General features: G+C 37.2%; 2 protein-coding genes and 1 pseudogene across 7 annotated transcripts in view; 2 read left to right on the forward strand and 1 right to left on the reverse strand.

The window, feature by feature from the left end:
- The window catches only part of ATM (ATM serine/threonine kinase), a 170,611-nt gene extending 147,995 nt beyond the window's left edge, over positions 1 to 22,616 (reverse strand). Inside the window, exons 1-8 of one of the 5 annotated variants that reach the window (XM_053670384.1) lie at positions 22,440 to 22,609; positions 22,072 to 22,217; positions 14,748 to 14,849; positions 14,555 to 14,667; positions 12,707 to 12,852; positions 7,310 to 7,474; positions 1,405 to 1,570; positions 541 to 779 (exon numbers count right to left, since the gene is read on the reverse strand). In XM_053670384.1, the coding sequence (XP_053526359.1) occupies positions 541 to 779; positions 1,405 to 1,570; positions 7,310 to 7,474; positions 12,707 to 12,852; positions 14,555 to 14,667; positions 14,748 to 14,819 (901 nt within the window). In that variant the 5' untranslated portion in view covers positions 14,820 to 14,849; positions 22,072 to 22,217; positions 22,440 to 22,609. The other 4 variants (XM_053670387.1, XM_053670388.1, XM_053670385.1 and 1 more) reach the window with 4 other exon arrangements.
- Positions 7,625 to 9,193, forward strand: LOC119059261 (SUMO-activating enzyme subunit 2-like; annotated as a pseudogene).
- Positions 22,617 to 22,931: 315 nt separating the features above from the next.
- LOC119058839 (protein NPAT) overlaps positions 22,932 to 23,636 on the forward strand; it is a 70,066-nt gene continuing 69,361 nt past the window's right edge. Inside the window, exon 1 of one of the 2 annotated variants that reach the window (XM_053670427.1) lies at positions 22,932 to 23,106. In XM_053670427.1, the coding sequence (XP_053526402.1) occupies positions 23,070 to 23,106 (37 nt within the window). In that variant the 5' untranslated portion in view covers positions 22,932 to 23,069. The remainder of the gene's footprint in view (positions 23,107 to 23,636) is intronic. The other variant, XM_037158310.2, reaches the window with a different exon arrangement.

A 23,636-nucleotide genomic window follows, 5' to 3' on the forward strand; every position in this document is an offset into this window, starting at 1 on the left:
AAAAGACAAATGTGAAGGAACCAAGGGTAAATGGGTCATTCATTTCTGGTTCTCCCTGTAAACAGGGGCCTGGAATAACTATGAAGTCTAAGACTATATGTACCAGTCTTCCTTGGGAACTGACTAATCTAATTGGCTATTTTCAGTCCACATTTATCTATTTTATCTTCTAATAAAAGCAATATGTGGATTAACAAGACCATGCCTTCTTGAAATTCTTTTACACTTGGTCTGTGCCTTAACTCTTAGCAATAATTACTGCTGCTTAATTAACTCCTAGAGAAAATAGTGTCTCATATTTGTTTGTATTCCTTATAATAACTAGCATTGTGCTAAACACATGGTAAGGCATAATATGATTTACTACCACAGCTTCAAATTCTAAAAACATGTATGAAAAATATCATCATGACTAAAATCACTACCAAGCACAGCAATCCAAAGGAAGGTCACTACCTCCTACCAAATATAAATTTCAGGCTTAAGCCTGTATGTTTCAATGAAGAAGCAAATTCAAAACAGCAAAAACTTTCTTTATACCTTTTTCTTGGGTTTTGGCTCCCTTTGGATGATGGATATAAATCTGCAGTTGAAATAATTCAATAATTATTTCTTTTAAGGAGTCATTAAGTCTGTGTTGAGTCCAAATATAAAGCAAGGTAGGAAGAATTTCATCTCCTAAATCACACACTTGAATTCGAAAGTTAACAGCCAAAGTCTTGAGGAAGATAACAAATGCTGCTAAGATATGATTTAGACCCGCAGAAGTCTTTTCTTGCCTATGATAAAAAATAAACAGGCTCAACTTCGTATAATGGGAAAAAGTACACAAACAAGACAGTTATTAACTGCACGCTAAAAAAAAATCTAATTTTCAAAAACAATAACCTTAGTCTCAGAATTATTCAGAATAAAATCCCAACTGTACTACAGAGTAACCAAAAACAGTTCTTTGGAGCTAAGGGATCACTCCTGCTAGCTTCCCCTACTAAATATTGTCTCAAATTATACAAAACTGGTTTATAATGCCTATCATTTATAAAATGTTTCACATTAAAAACTAAGTAATACCACACAAATATAAGATATTGATACTTCCAAAATAGACTACTTTATTTTATTATTACCATAAAAAATGGGGAAATAAAAGTACTTAGAGGGTATTTAGGTTTTCCAGCCATTAGAAAAGCAAGAGAGATCTCTCACTTAGGAACATCATTTCCCATTTTGCATACTGGACATTCAGCAATTGTTGGACCTAACTAATACTTTCTTTCGGAATCCACTAGTTCTAGTATAAAAAGCCAAGTTTTTTAAGTTAGTAGTATTTTTAGCCGCTGAATCTACAAAATATTCTTTCAAGATCAAAGTGAAATGAAACAAAACAAAAAGACGTTAGATTACCTTGCATTCTGAATAGCCTTGGAGAAAAAATCCAAAAATTTGGAATTGAATCCGTCAGTTTGTGAACAGCATCCTTTAGTTACAGCTTGAATGATTCTAGCCACTAAAACTCTATTAATATCTTGTGAAGGTTTAAGATACAGTGTGAAATACACAGAAAACAATTCTTAAAAAAACAAAGAAACAAAAATATATTAGCTATGGTTTTTAAAAAAGAAAACTATCAAATCATGTAACTTAAATGTAACAATTCAGTTTAAAATTTAATAATTCCACCAAAAGTAAAGATTTAAATTATGCTAATTTATATTTAATACAGTAAGGGCATTCCATCCTTATGTAATTGTATTTTATATAAATTGTGTTCAAGGCAGGAACAACAGGCTAAAGAATGGACACTAAGAGTCCGACATCAGATAAGCTACTTAACTTCTCTCATCCTATGTTTCTCCATCTAAGCCTAACAAAGTACCTGACACAGTGCACACTCCACAGTTTTATTTTGTTTTAATGCTATTCGACTAATAAGGGACAATTTCTCACAATAGTAGGGTACTTTCATTTTGGGATAAATTACTTAATCCCAAAGGCAACAGGTGAAATAGGTGTAAAAAGTGAGCTATGTTACAGGAAAGAAACCCCAAGCTTTTAATAGTTAATGGAATGCAAGGAAACCTGTCCCTTGCTCTGGAGGAAGCCATTAATCATCTCTATCATCATCTCTATATCCCAAGGCTCACTATACAAACATACTTAAAAAAAGCAGTGTCTCTGCTCATAAGATGTGCAGAAACGTGAAATGTATTGAGAATTATCTACCAACACAGTGAAAAACAAAGTCGTTAATGCAGGTTTCTCCCATAGAAATAATCAGAAAGTCTTCAATTAAAGTGAGTAATAACACCTATGGGTAGCTTCCTTTTCAACTGTATGTCACATGATTCTGCAGAAATAGTTTAAATACAAAAGAATAAGGACAATATAAATACCTAAAACATTAAACAGAAAAATGATTTTTCAAAGGATTCCTATCCTATAGAGTTTATAGGACTCTATACGAGTGCTTCCCAAACTTTTCCCACTACATGCAATACCTAAATAATGGTAAACAGTTGAGTTAATATGCACACATTGGAGATCACATGAAGGGTTATCAGATGAAGAGGGAGGGTTATCTTTATCATTTCCTTCTTACTACTTGGCAGGAATAGAGAGGGAAGACAGGAAAAGCTAACAATGCAACTGTATCTAAGTAAAGCTCAAGTTTCAGGGTTTTTATGTTAGTTAGGAGAAATGATTCCAATTGTAAAAGAATCCCACCTACTCCCCTACTAAGTGGTAAAAAAGTTGGTGTATACATTCGACAAGTCTCAGAAGACTAGAGTCCAGCTTCAAAAATGGCTGCAGTGCATGCCTCCAGATGAATTCACTTCCTCCGTGAATTCCACAGGAAAATATCAAAGAGCAGATGGTAACAGAGCATAACAAAAGGGAGTTTCTGGAGTTAAAATAAAATAAAACCCCAAATAACATCATTAAATGTAAATTTCTTAGGACTTTATTTATATACAGACAAGCATGGCATCTGCAAATAGAACAGTTTTATTTCTTCCTTTCCAATCTGTATGCCTTTTATTTTCTTTTCTGGCCTAACTGCCTTGACTAGAACCTCCAGTACAATGTTGAGAAAGTGGTGAGCATGGATATCCTTTTCTTGTTCCCAATTTCTTTTGTTAAAAGATTTAAATTATGAACCTAATTTAACTATGAGGTTTGGGACATCATACTTGTTTTGATAGTGTGTGGTTAAGGAATTGCTCCATTTAGATATTCAGTTATCAAACTTAAGTGTATAGAGCTGTTCACAAGTACTCCCTTATTATTCTTTTAATAGCTGCAGGGTATGCAATTATGTCCCATTTCATTCCTAAATCAGTAATTTGTGTCTTGTCTTTCTATATTAAGTCACTTTTGCTAGCGCTTGTAAATTGTATTGATATTTTCAAAGAATTAGCTTTGTTTCATTAACTTTTTTCTGTTCTCAATTTCATTTATTTCTGCTCTTCTGCTTGAAGTTTTAGAATTTGATTTTATAGTTTCTTGAGCTAGAAACTCAGATTGTTGATTTCAGATCTTTCCTTTTTAAAGGATTAATATTTTAGAAATATAACTGACATTAGTTTCAGGTGTACATGATTTGTATATATTGCAAAATGATCACTATAGTAAGTCTAATTAACATCCATCACCATACACAGTTACAAATTTTTTCCATGTGATGAAAATTTCTAAGATCTACTCTCTTAGAAACTTTCAAATATACAATACAGTATTATTAACTATAGTCACCATGCTGTACATTACATCTCCCTGACTTATTTATTTTATAGCTGGAACTTTGTCCTTTTTAATCCTTTTCACCTGTTTCACCTGCCCTTCACTCTTCCACCTCTCGCAACCAGCAATCTGTTCCCTGTGTCCAGGAGACTTTCCTCTTTTCTAACACAGGAAATTAATGCTATAAATTACCCTCTCACATGCCTGCGTGTGAGAGGCAATGGGTTGATGTATCTCTCACACATCGATGTTTCGCTCCCTCCCTTCCATTTCTCTAGAAACAAATAAATAAAATCTTTTTTTAAAAATGAAAAAAAAAAAAAAGCCTGATTAAAAACTGGGCAAAAGGCCCAAATAGACATTTTTCTAAAGATGACATGCAAATGGCCAATAAGCACATGGAAAGTTATCATTGATCATTAGAGAAATGCAAATCGAAACCAAAATGACATCACTTCACATACATTCACATTTGAACTATTATAAAAAAAAAGAAAGAAAAAGAATTGAAAGCAAGGACTCAAAGAGCTATTTGTACACTCATATCATAGCAGCATTACTCACAACAACCAGAAGGTGGAAGCAACCCAAGTGTCCAATGACAAATGGATAAACAAAATGTGGTATATACATACAATGGAATAGTCAGTCTTAAAAAGGAAGAAAATTCTGAAACATGCTACAACATGGGTGAACCTTGAAGACATTATTCTAAGTAAAATAAGCCATTCAAAAAGGATAAATACTGTATGATTTCACTTATAAGAGGTAACTAGAATAATTAAATTCATGCAGACAGAAAGTAGAACAGTTTCCAAAGGCTGCAGGAAGGGAGAAGTCTTCTTTACTAGGTCAGTTTCAGTTTGGGAAGGTGAAAAAAAGATCTGGAAATGGATGGGAATGATTACACAACGATGTGGGTACAGTAGTCACATGTGTATTTTCAATTGTGCAGGAGGTCACCACCCCTAACCCTCATGTTGTTCCAGGGTCAATTATATACTTACTGCCACTAAATTGTATACTTAAAAATAGTTAAAATAGTACATTTTGTCATGTAAATTTACCATAAAAAAATCTTACTGGAGGTCCTAGCCAAAAAAATAAAAGAAGAAATAAAAAGCACAAGGTTTGGAAATAAAGGAAAATACTCTCTAGTACTTGTAGATGACATGATTGTCTAAATAAAAAATCCCCACAAAATCTACAAAAAAACCCCTGCTAAATCTAGTGATTTTAGCAAGGTCCCAGGATATAAGGCCAATATAAAAAAATCAACTGTACTGTGTAACAGCACTGAGAAACATGGAAACAGAAATTTTAATACCAGTATAATTTACAAACTACTGTAGTATAAATCTAACAAAAATATGCAAATTCTATATGCTGATAATTTTAAAACACCGACTTCTAGAAATCAAAAAAGATCTACATAAATGGATATATTATGTTCATGGATTGGAAGACTCTATGGTATTAAGATGTCTATCCTCCCTAAATTACTCAATATATTCAATGAAAACCCTATGAGGTTTAACCCGTTCCTATGAAAACCCTAGCACTATTTTTCATAGAAATCAAAAAGCTGATTCCAAAATTTATATGGAAATACTGGCTCAGTCTTAGGCCATCTTTTTATCTCACTCTAAACTCTCCCTGGACAACCTAATCCGTAACCTATCTTTAATCACCACCACTAGCAAATATACGCATATATTTTGAAGATTAACTTCATTAATTTCACTTCTTGAGCAGAGTCCTCATTAGAGAAGTAAGTTTCAGAGAAAGGAGCTAACTAGAGAAGTAATTCAACAAAAGGGCATATTATTAAAGAGGTAGTAATTTGCTTAAAAATTAAAAAGGATTGCACTGACCAGGTGGCTCAGTTGGTTTGGAGCACTGTTCCTGCACACCAGTAGGCTGTGGGTTTGATTCCCAATCAGGGAACATACCCAGGTTGCGGGTTTGTACCCTGGTTGGGGCATGTTACGTCAATGTTTCTCCCTCATATCAACATTTTCTCTGTCCCTCTACCTTGTTCTCTCTAAAATCAAACATGTCCTTGGGTGAAGATTTAAAAATATAAAAATAAAATAAACAAGGATTTCTGAGAACATGGAAATCATAGTACACAGACTAAAGAAAGGGCTACCTTTTTTATTCAGTGAGACCCATGGTTACAATAATCTAATACCTGCAAATACCCTAAATACTTAGCATGCAACTTTTCAATGAGAAACTTGTCCGAGTATCCTAGACATCACTGGCCTATTCTCCAACAGTGGCCACTAGGTTTGTTGAGGGCTGTGTTTAGGAGAAAGCCTCCCTGCATTCAGAGCAACAGGAAAGGACCCAGATGATGCCTCAGAAATGAAAGCAACTGTCTGAGAAGGCCTTTATTCATGTGGGAAGAGCACAGTGTAATACATGACACCGATTAGGTCATGGTTTTATGGTCTGCATATTTCTCACTTTGAAATGATAAACTGACAGTAAAGGATGTAGATAAATGGCTTTCAATTTAGTTAGCATAATTTATCTTGAATACTTTTCAATGAAAATACTGAGTTTCTAAATTTTCAGAGATGGTTATATTAGAAGACTTTGACCTCTGGCTTAAAGTGACGTCATTATAGTTATATTCCACTTTTACCCATTAAACCGTTCAGACCCTGAAATGCTCTCACCTTTAATAAATCAAGAAACTCAAATGCTTCACTTTGTGGTCATACCATACTTCTCATCTAACAAACTGTCACAATACAAAATTACTTCCTGGTATCCATTAAAGCCATTCAGACTCAGAAATGTTCCACCTTTGCAATTAATAAACTCAAATCTTTCAGTCACTGACCACCACTTCATTCCTTTGTGATTTCTCAGTATTGTTCACCTACAAATTGTCAAAAAACACTGGATTCCTCCCTGGTACCCACTCTACTTATCTTGTAAGTCACTGGTTCCTATATCATATAGGTCCTATACAGGACCCACTCTATCCTACATATCCTATGCTAACACTTTTGATTTCCATTACCTTATCATGACCTGATAATTGCCCAGTCTAATGAATACTTATGTATCTTACCACTTGTACAATACTGAAAATGTCTCACCCTTTTCAATTTGAAACTCTTTTGCTTTCACTTTTATGCCGTATCTCTCTCTTGGTTTTCTTTATCCTATTTTAACCATAGTTGACTTCAGGTGTTACTGATATGTGAACTCACTGCACCCAAACATGTCTATATCATATTGTATTATTATTCTGGTTTACTTGTTTTTTTTCCTGCCACTGGACTGTCAAGTACTTAAGGACAGGGGAAGGCATTTTTTAATTCTGTAATTCTAGTTCTGATAGCAGGCACCTAATATAGTGTCAGTGAAAATAATTTAGGAAGCACATAATAAATGAAAGCTTAGGGTCAGATTCTGTAACCATTTAATTTTACTAAAGTACTATTAACCTGTGAGGTCATTTAGGGAATACAGAAAGATTATGACTATGCTTTTGGTGAAATACCATTTCACAAGGAAAGATTCACTAAGAACAAACTTCAAAACATACCTAGCCACTGTTGCTGAGATATTTCACACCAGTATTTTCTCACTGAAAGAATGTCCTTGAGCAGTATATTGCTACAATCAGCTCCATAAATGGCACCATTAGATGAATCTTTCACTGTATCCAGGATGTAATTCAAGAGTTCTTGACATTTTAGCCTGGGTGCTCCTATTTCAAAATAAAATAAATAAACAAGTAAATAAAAACATACAAATCTTCAGATTATTAAGGACCTTGGAATGGCAACTATATAAAAAATTCTTTTCCGGAAATTACTGTTAGCTAACCTCCTTATCATAGAGTAGGAGTTAGCAAACAATGGTCCATGGGCAAAATTCTTTAAGCCACCTACTTTTGGAAATAAAGTATTACTGGACCACTGCCATGTCCACTCATTTGTATATGGTCTATGGCTACTTTCAGGCTAAAACCCAGAGCTCAGTAGTAGAGACAGACACTATGTAGCCTACGAAGTCAAAAACATATACTATCCAGTCCCTTTACAAAAAGAGCTTACCAACTCCTATAGGAATATATTCTCATACAGCAGAACAATCATTCTATCATTAGTAATGCACAATTTCTGGAATTACAACTAAAAAGGCCCATATTTTCTTGATACTTTGTATAAAAATAAATTTATTAGAATAACAAGATTATAAGGAGGATATTTTCTCTGAAGAGCAAAATTACTTTTAAGACCTATAACAGTACTTATGGTACATAAATATATAAGGTTACAATTTTGAATGAAGATGGTGACATTAAATGCATTTCCACACAGGAATGGGCTAAAGCAACTGGATGGGATACAGTTAAACTTTTTACCAAGCTTTTTAACGATGATACCAGGTATCTGTTGACAATGGACAAACTATGTGGAAAAGAAAATGTCCAGTTCTTGTTGGACTAGGCTGAAATACAAACTCAGGAAGAAGAAACCAATGCATCAGATCAACAACATGAACCCTAGTTAGGTCTGAAAGACCAGAAGGTTCTATACATAAAGAGGAACGCATGTCTTCTTTCAAAGAGCATTAATGGAGATGAGCTAATATGGGACAAAGATGACCAACTGGCAATAGATTTTGTTACCTCTGCTACAAACCTCAGCTGCAGTTTCGGTATGAATATGAAGAGTAGATCTGACATAAAATAATGTCAAGGAACATTACTCCACTATCATCACTTCTAATGCAGTGACTGCTGGGTTAATAATATTGGAAGGATTGAAAATTTTATCAGATAAAATAGGCCAGTGTAGATCAACATTTTTGAATTAAAAAAACTAATCCAAGAAAGCAGCTCCTTGTGCATTACACACTAGATGCTCCCAACCCTAATTGTTATGCATGTGCCAGCAAACCAGAGGTAACTGGGCAACTGAATGTCCATAAAATGACCATTCTCGTATTACAAGACTGTGAAAGAAAAACTGGCTATGGTAGTACCAGATATTCAAATTAAAGATGGGAAAGCAACAATCCTAATATCTTCAGAAGAGGGAGAGATAGAAGCTAACAATCACAAGAAGCTGTCATAATTTTGAATTAGAAATGAGAGCCAGGTTCAAGATGACTTCCTTCAGAACTACACTTTACTGATCAACATCCTTCATAGTGAAGACCTAGGAAAGGATGTTAAATGTGAAGTTGTCGGTGATGCCTCCGGAAAGTACAGCATAACCAATGGAGGTGATGATGGGGCTCAGACTTCCACATCCACAGCACAAGAGCAAGATGTTGATTCAGACGAAGAAGGCCCTTCAAATAATGCTGTCATCAGTGAAGAAAGAAGTTGCAAGAGGAAATTATGAGAAAGAATGTAAGGACAAAGAGGCCACTCACAGAACAAACAAGAGAGCTTGATGTTATAGCCACAAATTGAACAGAAATACATCTAAACAGAACCACCTTACTGCATTAGGTCATCTTGGCAGAACCAAGTTGTTTGTTATATCCTATGTTCTAAGGGGAAAAGATTGACACCAGTGACTGACTCGAAAATTATTCTGCTTCCTTTGAAAGCACCCATTTTGCTAGAACTGTCAGACATGTTGCAGTAGGCTGTATGGAAAGTAAAAATATAGTTTTAAAACCCGTTAAACAAAGCAATTGAATAACCAGTCATGAGATGGAACAACACGTTACCTTTTAATGTAAGTATCCTTGGATACCACTTAATAGTTTTTAAACATTGTGGTTTAGTAAAGTTTATGCCTGGTTATAAACATAAAAAAGGCAATATTACACCTTGATTTTGGGTTAGAAAAAATTCTTTTTAAACTAGAGCTAACCATTTTCACACTCTTAACTGACTGAAACAGATTCAAAAACTATAAAGTGCTATGAATTAAATTTTGTTTTTAAACACTAACTGGTACTATGTATACCGATGTAAAATAATGATAATTTACTCAAGTTTTGAGCTTGTACTGCCTGGTATCTGTATAAAAAGCCAATTTTAGTGTATTGTTACAGTTTCATGTTATTTATAATTGATGTTTCATAAAACCCAAATATGACTATACTGTACTTATGAAATTAACGGCCTCTGCATATTTGTTACACATGCCTGCACAGTTTATGTGTCTGCTGCCTTGTTGGGTTTATCTACTGTATTTACTGGAAGCATGATAAATTCTTTCTTTTTAAAAAACTAATTTGTAATTTGATGTGAAGGTTAATAGATCTCTACTGTTTGACATAGATGCATACTTTCTAAAATAAAGTTTTCACTTTGATATTGCTTTTTAAATTTGAAAAGTATTTATTTTGAGCAAATCATATTGATATCACAACTGAAATTTTATATCTCAACATTAACAATTAAAAAATCACATATAACACTTTTTGTTATAAGCTATGAGCAGGGTACCACAAGTCATTATATATATCTGAATATATTGTAGTTTAGAATTTTCTAGTGATGAGATTAGTTAAGTATCAGACTATGCTAAATTAATATACACTGATATAACTGGAAAATCATGTTTCTTAAGGTTTGTATCATAACTTCAGTCATCTGGTCAATGATCAAACAAACAACCATATGTTTCTTTGCTACCCTGTGCATCTCTCTCTTAGAGTCCTTATAACATTTTCTTATCTCTAACAGGTTATATTATTACAGCCTTACAGAAAGGAATTAAGTTCTATATCTCGATATATAGCCCAGTGACTGGTTAGATGGTTAGAATAGTAAATGGCAAATAAACGTTTATTGAATAACCTTATAAATTAATATCAAAATGAAATATTTCCCTGTGGCCTTATCCCAATATATTTCCTTTCTCTACCAAATTTGAGAAGTGCTTCGAGAATAATGCTGACAATTCTTTTCTAAAGAGCTGCCTCAAAAGGATACCTAAGTTGGCTGCAATGACTTTAAGGAACCTCTTGGAATGTAACATTTTTCCCAGTTGGATTTTCTATTCTTTAGAATGTCTGTCTATACATTGTACAGAAGGTGACAAATGCCTAAATCGAGCAATGAACAATATTTGCTTCCTGGTTCCTTTCCCACTGCCTCTTTTTTAAAAGTCTGTTTCTTTCACCATACCTTGATTACCAACTGCTAAGCAAGTCTGGCAAAGTCTGGACCTGTGTTTAAAATCCCATCAATTAAGGGGAGGAATTTGGAGAAACAAATATGATGGACACAGGGACAAGAACTAAGGGGAGTGGAAATGGAGGGAGGTGGGAAGCATGGGGCAGGGGGGGCTGGGATGGGAGAAAGACAAAAAACTGTACTTGAAAAATAACTAAATAAAAATTTTTAAAAATCCCATCAATTCTCCAACCTTTTGAAAAAGCAACTGAAGAAGGGAGATGACATGGTAACGCTGCCCTGGTTCTACTTCAAGACGAAAGATGTTTTAAGTTACAAAGTCAAACTTGAAAGAAAACAAAGCCTTAAATAAAAACAACACTTTTTAGCCATACATTGATAATTTCATCCACTCATTCCTGTAAGCCAATATACTGATACTTTCATATATTTTCAAAGGCGATCTCCAGTGTTAATTTTGCAAATGAAATTTATGTTCTTTTGTCATTGTAAAATAAAACTATAAGCTGCAAATTATTCTGGTGGGCTACAAATGGGCACACATAGAGATCTATAAACACCCAATGTTAGCAGACAAGAATACAAACTTTAATCAATGCAAGGCCAACATCATATAAGGCAAAAGCAGGTACAGAGTATTTCAGGGTCACTTTCTTTGATTTATGCTGGAGTCCTTGACAAGGGCTAAAACTATCCACACAAACTGGCATCTCAGAAGAGCTAGCAAACTAAATTTTTCCGAAACCTTGTTTTTTAGACTCAAGGTCTTATACCTCCATTCTGAAATATCATCCACTAATAACCTATGTCCTTCTACTTAATAATGTTTACCAACATTGGGCTTTCGATTCTTTAACTAAACTTGTTACCACAAAGCCAAGTCCTTAACTATGAAGAGTAAACAAAGTCTAACCCCAAGAGTCCCTTAACAAACATTCGTGATCTTAATTTTTTAGCATTGTGTGAAGCCCATTTCTTAACATAAGCCTATTAGGATCCTGCATTTTGGTTAAAAAAATGTCAAATTTTCAAAACTATCAACTGTACAAGTTGAATGGAAGATATGCGGCTCTTCAGGAATAAAAAACAATTTCTGTATTTTAAAAAAGTCAATAGTAAGCACAGTACTATTTAAGAATATAGGTTTTGATTACCAAGAAACCTAATATGGTCTTAGAATTAAGTAGTAAAAGTACAGAACAAAAGATGTCAAGTCCTGATCCACTCTGTACCAATAAGAACATACCTATGAGAATGAGTTCCACACTTTAAAAGAGGTACTGAAGAATATTCGGAAGAGAGTGACATGAAGTGACTCTTGGAAGAGAGTCACTGAAGTGACTCACATGCACTGAAGGAAGTAGGTGTGTTTAGCACAGAAAAGAAGACTTAAGGGAAATATCGTCACTAACTTCAAATATCTTAAAGAAAGTCATATTGAAAAAATCAATTAGAATTTTTCTGTAGTACCTCAGAAGGCAGAAACAAGAACAAAAAGAGACAAGTTTTCACTACTATTAAAGCTATTATCAAAGATAGAAAAAGCCTGAAAAGGTACGTTTAATCATATGGCTACCTAAGTGCTAAGGATATAAAGAAGCGATCCAAGAATAGGTGTTGAAATAGTAATTTTAATCATTTTAGCTCTGAGATTATATCATTCCATACTTATATAAATTCCTCCAAATACGTGAAACAATATTAAAAATCATTACTTATGTACTAAAAATTAGAGTTAGCACTCAACTTTTATCTCATCATATTCAGACCCGGCTCATGCAACAAATAATTATTAAGCCAATTATTTATAATAAGTAATATAGCGCTTACTTTTATTTGCACACTTGATGAAATATTTGAGCAAGCTACTGATTTCTTGCATTTTTTTCTGCCTGGTGGCTTGTGTTGAGGCAGACACATTTGATTTTGCTGTTTTCAGACATTCTGTTTCTTTCTGAATATATTTCTGTAAAAATCTTCAAGAAAACAAAATGGAATTTCAGAAACTCATTAAATATTTAAATTATTATAATAGCTTCAAAAACTCCTTCATGCTATCATAAAGAGCATCTTTTAAACCATGTTGTTTCAATCAATGTACCAACTAAATGCAACAAATTTCTCATTCAAGGCCTAAGACCCCACAATACCAATTTATTTTATTTTTTTATTTTTAAAAATATTTTATTTATTTATCTTTAGAGGGGAAGGGAAGGAGAGAGAGAGAGAAATATCAATGTATGGTTGCCTCTTGTGTGTTCCTGCTGGGAACTGGCCTGCAACCCAGGCATATGCCGTGACTGGGAATCGAACCGCGATACTCTGGGTTGCAGGCCCGCGCTCAATCCACTGAGCTACACCAGCCAGGGCTCCACAATACCAGTTTAGAGTCTGGTCTGCAAAGCTCTTAATGTATAACCTCCATGATTTCCTATTGCTTTACTTCCTGATTTCTCATTTTATCATTAAAAGCTTGCAGTACTATTCTCTGTCACCTGTTCCTGTTATTCAAAGCATGATCTATCTCTTTCCTAGGCAGCTGGAAATGTTTCTAGCATTTAAATAAAGCCTGCCTATAAAAGATTTATGATTACCTGGGAGTGCCAGGTGCATATTTGGCCTACTTGATCAGCTTATGCAAAGGAATATTTACCTTTAAATAATAACTATATTTGTGGTATCTGAAATAAACTAAGTAACAAAAAAGCATGTATTTTTCATGTTACTCACACCAAAATCTGTAATAGTGAATACAGTACCAAATAACAGGTAAAAATAAAATAGATTATCTGCTCCAAAAACTGGAAAACAAGTAAATACTCTTACTTCCTCTTGACTATAAATATTTCAAGTTTCTCAGTATTCTGCTTTAATTATCTTACTTGTCTTTCCTACATCTTATAACATGTTTCTAGTTTTAAAGGGATTTAATAGTTGAAAATTGTCTTAATGTAAAATGCATTAATTTTGTTTGGCACACCAGTCCAACAACCAATTGCATCTTTCCAATACCTGAATTTTGTTTTTTTTTAATTGCATTCATATAGAATTATTCTAAAATTCCTTTTACTTTTTATTTATTTTATTTTATTTTATTTTTTACTTTTTGTATTATACTTTAACATCTGGCAGTTACTTAAAGCTGTCAGGCTGTGCCCAGGTGGCTCAGTTAATTGGAGCATCATCCCATCCACCAAAGAAAAAGGCTGTGGGTTTGATCCGCATAGAGGAGCATACGGGAGGCAACCAACTGATGTTTCCTTCTCACATCCGTGTTGTCCTCTTCCTCTCTCTCTCTCACTCTTCCTCTCTCTCTAAAATCAATAAGCATATCCTTGGGCAAGGATTAAAAAAACAAAAAAAAGACGTCAAAGTAGTAATAAAGCACTTTATTCTCTAATTTATAATTGTTTTATGAACTGATATGAAAGGAATTCTATCTAATCTTCAGTGCGATACATCTAAGTCATTTCACTGAACAAATGATTTAAAATTAACTTTGTCTATAAACATCTTTTAAAAATAATGATTCAAATAAATACTAAGAGCAAACTTCATATACAAGGAGCAATGTTATATAGAAGACAAATATAAATAAGACCTAACTATATAACAACAAAATATCACAACAGAAATAAAAATGAAATAAATACAGTAAAAAAAATTACAACAGAACACCTAAAAACAGCATCCCAATTCAAGTATTTCCCTTGTTTGGAATCTGAATGCCGATCTAAATGTTGAATGGTTTCAGGATTTCGAATCAGACGTTTAAAGTTCTCAATTTCTTTCTGAAAATGAAAAACAGAAGATAATAATGGGTAATTAATTACTTATTTCAAAGAAAAATTAAATTTAAGTAATTTACTACCCTTCGTTCTGTGGCTTTATCGTGTCCTAGTTGACGGCAGCAAATAAGCAGATCATCAAGTACTAGACTCATGGTTCAGATTTTCAGAAAACACATCATTGCCTGTAAAAATGCATACAAAAAATTATTTCAGACTGTGGTTAATAAGATATAGTTGTATCTAACTGTACAAGTAGAGGCATATTGTAATCAAAGGCACAATGGTTTTTCTTAACATTTCCACACTTAAATGAGGTTTTCTTAGTACATCACAACAAAGCTTCAACATGCCATATTTTGTACAGAGCTTCAATTGTGTACTTTGTGTGCAGCAGCAAGATAAAAAGAGGAAACATGTAATTTATTCTACTGTTCTGGTACCTCTTCTAAGAAACATGACGTTTAAACTCAATTACAGAAATGCATGGAAGCCAGACAAGCAAATAAGGAAAAGAGCACTTAAGAATTTAACAGTGACCACCTAAACTATTTAAAAGTACCTTTTCTATATGTCATGAGTTATATAGCTGAACAAAAGCTTAAATTGCATATGCTCTGGAATTAATATGCAGGAGGTTATCAGAGCTATTAAGTCTTACCTAGCACTTGCATCATAACTGGCTTTATGGCTCTCATTTAATATATAAAAGCAGAGGGAAAAAGATATTATTCCTATTTTCAAAGGAAATTGTAAACTACAATGTTATCCCTTACAAATGTCAAAAGATCAACTATATTTTACTGTGCCTTAATACCAATGAGGTAGCCTTCCTCCGTTTAGATTTTCCAGTAAAATAAACCTTTTTTTGATAATCTTTAAAAAAATCTTATGTATTTTGTTTTTGCCCTGGCTGCTGTGGCTCAGTGGATTGAGTGCCCGCCTGCAAACCAAAGGGTCAGCCCTTTGATTCCCAGTCAGGACACAGGCATAGGTTGCAGGCTGGATCTCCAACTGGGGGCATAGGACAGGCAACTGATCGATGTAGCTCTTGCACATTGATGTTTCTCTCCCTCTCTTTCTCCTTCCCTTCCTATCTCTCTAAAAATTTAATTTAAAAAAAATCTAAAAAAGGAGCTTCATTTTTGTTATACAATGTTAATAAAGAAAAATATACACATTTACGTCCATGGTATCTACACATACATATATCTCAAAAGGAAAAAAATGGAAATGTCTTTTTCCCATCCATCTATATATACTATGTATGTTTCTCTGCCTATGTTTAATCTCACAGAATCTTTTTTTAATAGTTTATTTATTTATTTTTTAGAGAGAAGGGAAGGAAGAAAGAGAGGGAGAAAAGTATCAATGTGTGGTTGCCTTTCACATGGTCCACATTGGAGACCTGGCCTGCAACCCAGGCATATGCCCTGACTGGGAATCAAACCAGCAACCCTTTGCTTTACAGGCCCGTGCTCAATCCACTGAGTTACACCAGCCAGGGCACCACGTCACCTCCCTTTTTTTTTAAATTTATTTTTTTAGTATATTTTATTGATTATGCCATTACACTTGTACCATTTCCCCCCCTTCATTCCATTCTACCCTGCATACCCCTGTTCCACCACTCCCTTTAGTTTATGACCATGTGTCTCAAGTTCTTTAGATTCTTTATTTCCCATACTATTCTTTCCCTCCCCCATCTATTTTCTACCTACCATCTATGCTACTTATTCTCTGTACCTTCTGCCTCCTTCTCCCACTCCTGTTAACTTTCCATGTCATCTCCATTTCTATGGTTCCACTCCTGATATAGCTGTCCTCTTAGTTTGCTTTTGCTTTAGATGTGGTTGTTAATAACTGTGTTTGCTATCCTTTTACTGTTCATAGTTTTTATCTTCTTTTTCTTAGGTAAGTCCCTTTAACAATTCATATAATAAGGGCTTCGTGATGATGAGCTCCTTGAATTTGACCTTATCTGAGAAGCACTTTATCTGCCCTTCCATTCTAAATGATAGCTTTACTGAATAGAGCAATCTTGGATGTAGGTCCTTGCCTTTCACGACTTGGAATACTTCTTTCCAGCCCCTTCTTGCCTGTAAGGTCTCTTTTGAGAAATCAGATGACAGTCTGATGGGAACTCCTTTTGTAGGTGACTGTTCCCTTATCTCTTGCTGCTGCTGGAATTCACTCCTTCATTTTAATCTTGGCTAACGTAATTATGATGTGCCTTGGTGTGTTCCTTCTTGGGTCCACCTTCTTTGGGACTCTCTGAGCTTCCTGGATTTCCTGGATGTCTATTGCCTTTGCCAGATTGGGAAAGTTCTCCTTTATTTGTTCAAATAAGTTTTCTACTTGTTGCTCTTCCTGTTTCCCTTCTGGTACCCCTATAATTCGAATCTTGGAATGTCTAAAGGTGCCCTGAGGAGGCTCCTAAGCCTCACCTCATTTTTTTGAATTCTTGTTTCTTCATTTTTTTCTTTCTTCTGGTCTACTCCATTGATTTGAGTCCCAATTTCCTTTCCATCACTATTGGTTTCCTGTGCATTTGCCTTCACTTCAATTAGTTTAGCCTTTATTTGTTCCTCTAATTTGTGACTAAAATCAACCAGTTCTGTGAGCATCTTGATCGCCAGTGTTTTGAATTGCGCATCTGATAGGTTGGCTATCTCTTGGTCACTTAGAACTACTGGCTCTGGGGCTTTGAGCTGTTCTTCTTGAGCCATAATGTTTTGGTCTGTTAGCGCCTGTTATGTATGAGGGGCAGAGCCTCAGATGTTCACCAGGGTGGGACAACCTAGTTGCTGAGTTGCGATGCTGTATGTGGGGGCAGGGTCAGAGAGGGACAATGGCATCTGTTCCCCCCTCTCTCTCTCTCTCTCAGATTCTGGTCCCCCCCTGCTGCTTCCTGCAAGCAAACTGCACCCCCACCCCCAGTCCTGGCTCCTGGGTGTGTGGGCCTGTGCACCCTCCAGGATCCTGTGGGTCTTTCCAATGAACTCTCTGTGAGCCTGGCAGCTTCTCCCAGCACCTTGACCCCAAAAGTTTTTCCAATTGGTGCTTTTAGGCTTTATTTCCCGTCACTGAGGCCCTGGGTTGCACGGTCTGTCTCACCACTCACTCCTTTGCCTGGTTTATCTTTGCACAAATGTGTGACCACGGTCAGCCAGCCACCTTGCGCCCTCACTGGGTCTGCCCGATGCCACCCCACGCCTGGGATCCACCAACCACTGCCTGTGTGCCTGGGTTGGTCTGGCCGCTTTTTCCTGCCCAGCCCACTCCACCAGCTGCTGACTCCATCCCTCTTACCAGTCTGGCTGAATGGTTCATTGTTGTCAGACTTCCACACAGTTCCATTTTCTGTGTTTTGTTACTAAAACTTTGTTGTCTTTAAACTTAGTTGTGTGAAGAGGCACAGTGTTTCCACCTACGCCTCCATCTTGGCTGGATGTCTAATCTCTCAGAATCTTAAAAGTGGCAAGAAGTGAGAGACCACACTCCAGCCGATAACTCTAATTCTCCTCTACTTGTATTCATTGATTATTCTGACCCCTTCACCCCTATTACAACCTTCTTTACTCTGCTGTTGGTAACAAAATGTTATTTACTTGATAGGCTCTCAGTTGACTGTATACTGGTTCAGAACGGGACTCTCATATTTGTTTCCATTCCTTAGAGTTGTATCTAGGACTTTTCCCCCTCTTTGGTCAATCTTAAAGTCCTTTTAATTGAATGAACAAAGAAAATAAAATACCTTAGCAATATTCAGCACTAAACTAAAGAAGCATTAAACTAGGCCAGCCAAGATGGAGGCATAGTAGATACACTTTGCCTCCTCACACAACCAAAAGAAAAACAACAAACTTAAAAACACAAAATAACCAGAACTGACAGAAAATCAAACTGTATGGAAGTCTAACAGCCAAGGAGTTAAAGAAGAAATATTCATCCAAACAGGTAGATGGGGTGGAGAAGGGCAGCTGGGGTAGAGGACACGTGGCAAGGCTGTGGCTGGCGGACCAGGCAAGGTGGCAGCTGGCAGAGCAGGTAGTCTCACATTAGTGTTTCGATGAACCATGGGGAACAACTGGAAAGTGAGACAAACCATGCAACCCACAGTTCCAGTGAGGGGAAACAAAGCCTCAAAAGTTTTGATTGGAAAAAACCAGTGGGGGTTGAGGCAGCAGGAAAATCTCGCAGCCTCATAGGAGAGTTCGTTGGACACACCCACAGGGTCTTAGAACATACACAAAACCACCCACCAAGCAATGAGCACCATAAGGGCCCAATTTGCTTATGGTAACAGAGGAAGTGACTTAAAGCTGGCTGAGAGGTGGGCAAGTGGCACTGTTCCCTCTCAAACCCCTCCCCCACAACAGTCACCTGGGTTACTCCACAGTGGCCAATACCATTACTACTTAACAGCTGCACTGAGACAAAGAAATATGACCCAAATGAAAGAACAGATAAAAGCTCCAGAAAAAACACAACTAAGTAATGAAAAGATAGCCAACATATCAGATGCATAGTTCAAACCACTGGTAATCAGGATGCTCACAGAAATTGATTTTAGTCACAAATTAGAGGAACAAATGAAGGCTAAACTAATTGAAATGAAGAGAAATGCACAGGAAACCAACAGTGACGGAAAGGAAACTGGGACTCAAATCAAGGGAGTGGACCAGAAGGAAGAAAGAAACAACCAAACAGAAAAGAATGAAGAAACAAGAATTCAAATATATGAGGACAGGCTTAGGAAACTCCAGGACATCTTTAAACGTTCCAACGTCCAAATCATAGCAGTGCCAAAATGAGAAGAGGAAGAGCAAGAAATGAAAAACTTATCTGAGAACATAATCAAGGAGAACTTCCCCAATCTGGCAAAAGAAATAGACTTCCAGGAAGTCCAGGAAGCTCAGAGAGTCCCAAAGAAGTTGGACCCAAGAAAGCACACACCAAAGAACATCGTAATTATATCACCAAACATTAAAGATAAGGAGAGAATCTTATAAGCAGCAAGAGAAAAGGAGATGGTTATCCACAAATGAGTTCCCATAAGAACTACAAGGTTCCCAAAAGAAACCTTGCAGGTAAGAAGGGACTGGAAAGAAGTATTCCAAGTCATGAAACGCAAGTACCCACATCCACGATTACTCTATCCAGCAAAGCTATCATTTAGAATGGAAGGGCAGATAAAGTGCTTGGTGAGTTCATTATCACCAAGCCCTTATTATATGAAATGTTAAAGATACTTACCTAAGAGAAAGATAAAAAATATGAACAGTAGAATGAGAACAGACTCACAGCTATCAACGAATGAACCTAAAAAAACCAAAAACAAACTAAACAAACGACTAGAACAGGAACCAAATCACAGAAATGGAGATCAATCACATTGTGGGTTACCAGTGAGAATGGGTGGCAGCAAATGGTGGAACGGTACAGGAAATAAGAAGCATAAACAGTAGGTATAAAATAGACAGAGGGAGGTTAAGAATAGTATGGGAAATGGAAAAGCCAAAGAACTTATGTGGACAACCCATGGGCATGAACTAAGGTGGGGGAATGATGATGGGATGGGGTAGTGGGCAGAGGGGAAAAAAGGGGAGAAAAAAATGGGAGAACTGTAATAGCATAACCAATTAAATAAATAAATTAGTAAAAGTAGGCACCTTTATTCCTAAATATACTAGAGATGTTATTTCTAATGTGAATAAAATGCATGTTTACTAAACATGTGACGCTTCCAGGAAGAGACAACTCTAAATTTCTTTTTTAAGCTGTGGCTTACTTGTCTTTCCTCCTTTCTGTTTCTCAAAGATTGATCACTTTCAAAAAAAACAAAACAGTGCAGTATTACGTACATAAATAGGAGATACTCATTCTTTGGTACACGCAACAATATTTATTGGGCAACTGTTTTGTACAAGGTACTACACTGGGGTAGGGACAGGGTCTAGACTTATACTGAACCAGACAGACACAAGTTCTATCTTTGTGGAGTCATAACTAGTGGGAGAGAGTGACAGTAAACAAGTACATGGATAAATCAATGCATAATTCCAAGTTGTTATATATGGCTCAATAGAAAGAAATATGCAATAATAGGAAGGATCATTTTTGATAAACTATTAGGGAACACATCTCAGAGGAGGTTACAATAAAGCTAAGATCAGAATGAAGCAGTACCAATCATAGAGCTGGAGAACATTTTAGGGAAGGAGATGAGCATAGCAGCCTAAGGGTCCTAAGATGGAAGAGCATATGGTATGTTAGGGGAACTAAAAGAAAACCAAAAGAACTAGAGAGTAGTCAGCTACAGTAACAGTGTCACTAAAGCTGAATTCAACTAATGTGTTAATTCAAAAAGACCTAGGTTCTGCTCCCAACATGCAACTAAATGACTCATATATATTTTTAAGATTTATTTTTAAAGAGAAGGAAGAGGAGACAGGGAGGGGAAGAAACATCAATGTTTGGTTGCCCCTCATGCACCCCCCACTGGGGACTAGGCCTCCAACCCAGGAATGTACCCTGACTGGGAATTGAACCAGTGACCCTTTGGTTCCCGGGTCCGCACTCAATCCACTGAGCCACACCAGCCTGGGCTGATTTATATTTTTTAAAGTAAGAACCTCTGAATTGGTCAATCCAATAGTGATCCCTTTGCAGAATTTGACAATGCCAAATCCCATCTTTCTAGATATAACTCTGCCTTTGGCATGCCATTCTTTTCTAGCGGTAAGAATGTGGGCTGTGTACTCAGATTGTACTGATGCTGCTACTTACAAGTTGTATAACCTAGAACAGGTTAGCTAATCTCTCTTAATCTCAGTTTTATTAATGATAAAATGAAAAATAATACTAGCACCTATCTCAAAGAGGTATTGTAAGGATTCACATACATGTTTCACAGTGCATGGAACATAACAAATGCTCAATAAATTATCATTAGTAGTTATCAATATTCACACTTCCTTTTGTTTCATAAATTTAATGTTTCTTCTTCCACCTAAACCTGAAAGAACATCCTTGTCTCCTTACTTCTCACTCTATGTTCTCTCAGTGTGATCTTATCCATTCCTATGACTGACATTTTGCAAATGCCCAAATTTATTTAACTAAATACCAGACCTCACTTGTGAGATTCGGGAACCTTCTACACTTCGTGGCTTTATACGCACTCTGTCTTATCTGCAGAAGGCTCCTACCATCCTCCAAAGCAATTTAACACTGTGAGGTCTCAGCACAAACTGATTTGATTCTCTCGGCTGTTTCCACAGAACCTCATTGACACCTCTACTACCGCAGTACTCTTTTATCACATTATCATCCCGAAATTTTAAGTCTTTTTACTTAATCTGTGCCTGGCAAAAACGGCAGCGAACGCTCTTGAAAGCTCACCACAGGAAAGGATTATCACAAGGAAAATTGAATAGCGAAGTCACATAGACGATGGCCAGAATTTGTACTCCTGCAGTGATTCCAGAGCCCAAGATCTTAACCACGCGACCGCAGTTTAAACTTCAACAGATGCTCGCTGATTAAAACTAATTATGAGAAGAGAAAAAATGGTAGTAGTCAAGTCGTCTAGTTGTCTTTAGAATAAGGTTCGTGGATAAATTAGCTACGGGCTCGCCGAGCCAGGGAAAGATGACGTGTGAAGAAGTGCAAGGGCCGCTCTGGAGTCCTGAGACTGAGTCTATGAAGGCTGGGGCCAAACAGCTCGAAAACGACTGAATTCCCCAAGAGCATGGCTTCCGCGTCCTTACCGCTGGACTCCGACAGCCAAAGTGCAATCTCCCATGAAGCCGGAGGTTGCAGCCCAAATTGCCTAAGGCCAAGGCCGCAGACCGCTCGAGCAAGCTATCCAGGCATTATTCCCGCTTCCGGTTCAAACCTGGCGCGACCTCGCAGCGCCGGTCTCCACAGGAAGAAGTAAAGCAGAGCGGCGCCCCCCCTCCCGCCCAGCACCATTTGCCCATGCGCCTCATCTTCACCGAATCGGCGCTCCGGGCTTCGCCTCCCCGAAAACAGTGGGCACGTCTAAAGCCACGCGCCTGCGCCTTGCCCACCAATGGCGTGCGCCCTTGCGTTTGCTGCTCGCTCGCAGGCACGGACTCTGAGGCCTTCACTCCACCTCCTCGCCCCCTACAACCTCACCCACTCAAATATGAGGGAGGAAATGACGACAGTTTTAAGGAGAGCGGAGGCGGGTTTCATTTCGGCGCCTTTCTTTCTCCTGCGGAAGCGATTGGCTGGCGTGAAGTGAAAGAGGCGGGACGAATTGCCGCGGGTTCAGTGCCGCCACTGGAACCGGGAGATGCGGCACAGTGGTTGCTGCTGTGTTGGCTTTTACCCGAGCCTGGTCTCTTATTGGGGTCCCATCTGCAGCTTTGATTATGTTGTTACCTTCAGACGTTGCCCGGCTGGTATTGGGTAAGGTCGAACGCGGGAGGGAGGAATATTGGACCAGTTAAGCTGGGCGGAAGGACCTTTGGGGCGAAAGGTTTTCCCAGGGTGGGGAAGCTTTAGGGTTTTGCTTCCCCCCGACTACTTTAGCCTGATGGTGACTCTTATGCTGGAGGCTCGGGCAGTTAAGCCTCTTTGTACGTGGATGCTCTTCTCAGGCTGCGTGGCGGTGGGTAGGGGAGTATCGCTGAAGAGGAGCTTGGGTGGGACACCTGAGGCCCGGGTTTGGAGGGCAAGTCAGGCCTGAATACTTAGTTGAGACCTATGGAGGAGGGTTGGCTACGTGATGGAGGGAATGCATGTTTTTCAGCCTTGGGTGCACTTTCTCTTGTTAGGGCCGGGGCCAAAATAGGAAAAAATGAGGACTTTTTCAGGCACCCAGCTTTGTGAAAAGACCTTCCTGACGCCCTTCTGATAACTCGATTTTAGAACCTCGAATTTGGGGCGAATGGTGTGTTCTTCCCTCTCCACCCACTGCAAAAAGTCGTCCCGTGTAG

The sequence above is a fragment of the Artibeus jamaicensis genome, unplaced genomic scaffold, assembly GCF_021234435.1.
Source record: "Artibeus jamaicensis isolate MK-2021 breed Jamaican fruit bat unplaced genomic scaffold, CSHL_Jam_final contig_585, whole genome shotgun sequence".
Lineage (NCBI taxonomy): Eukaryota > Metazoa > Chordata > Mammalia > Chiroptera > Phyllostomidae > Artibeus > Artibeus jamaicensis.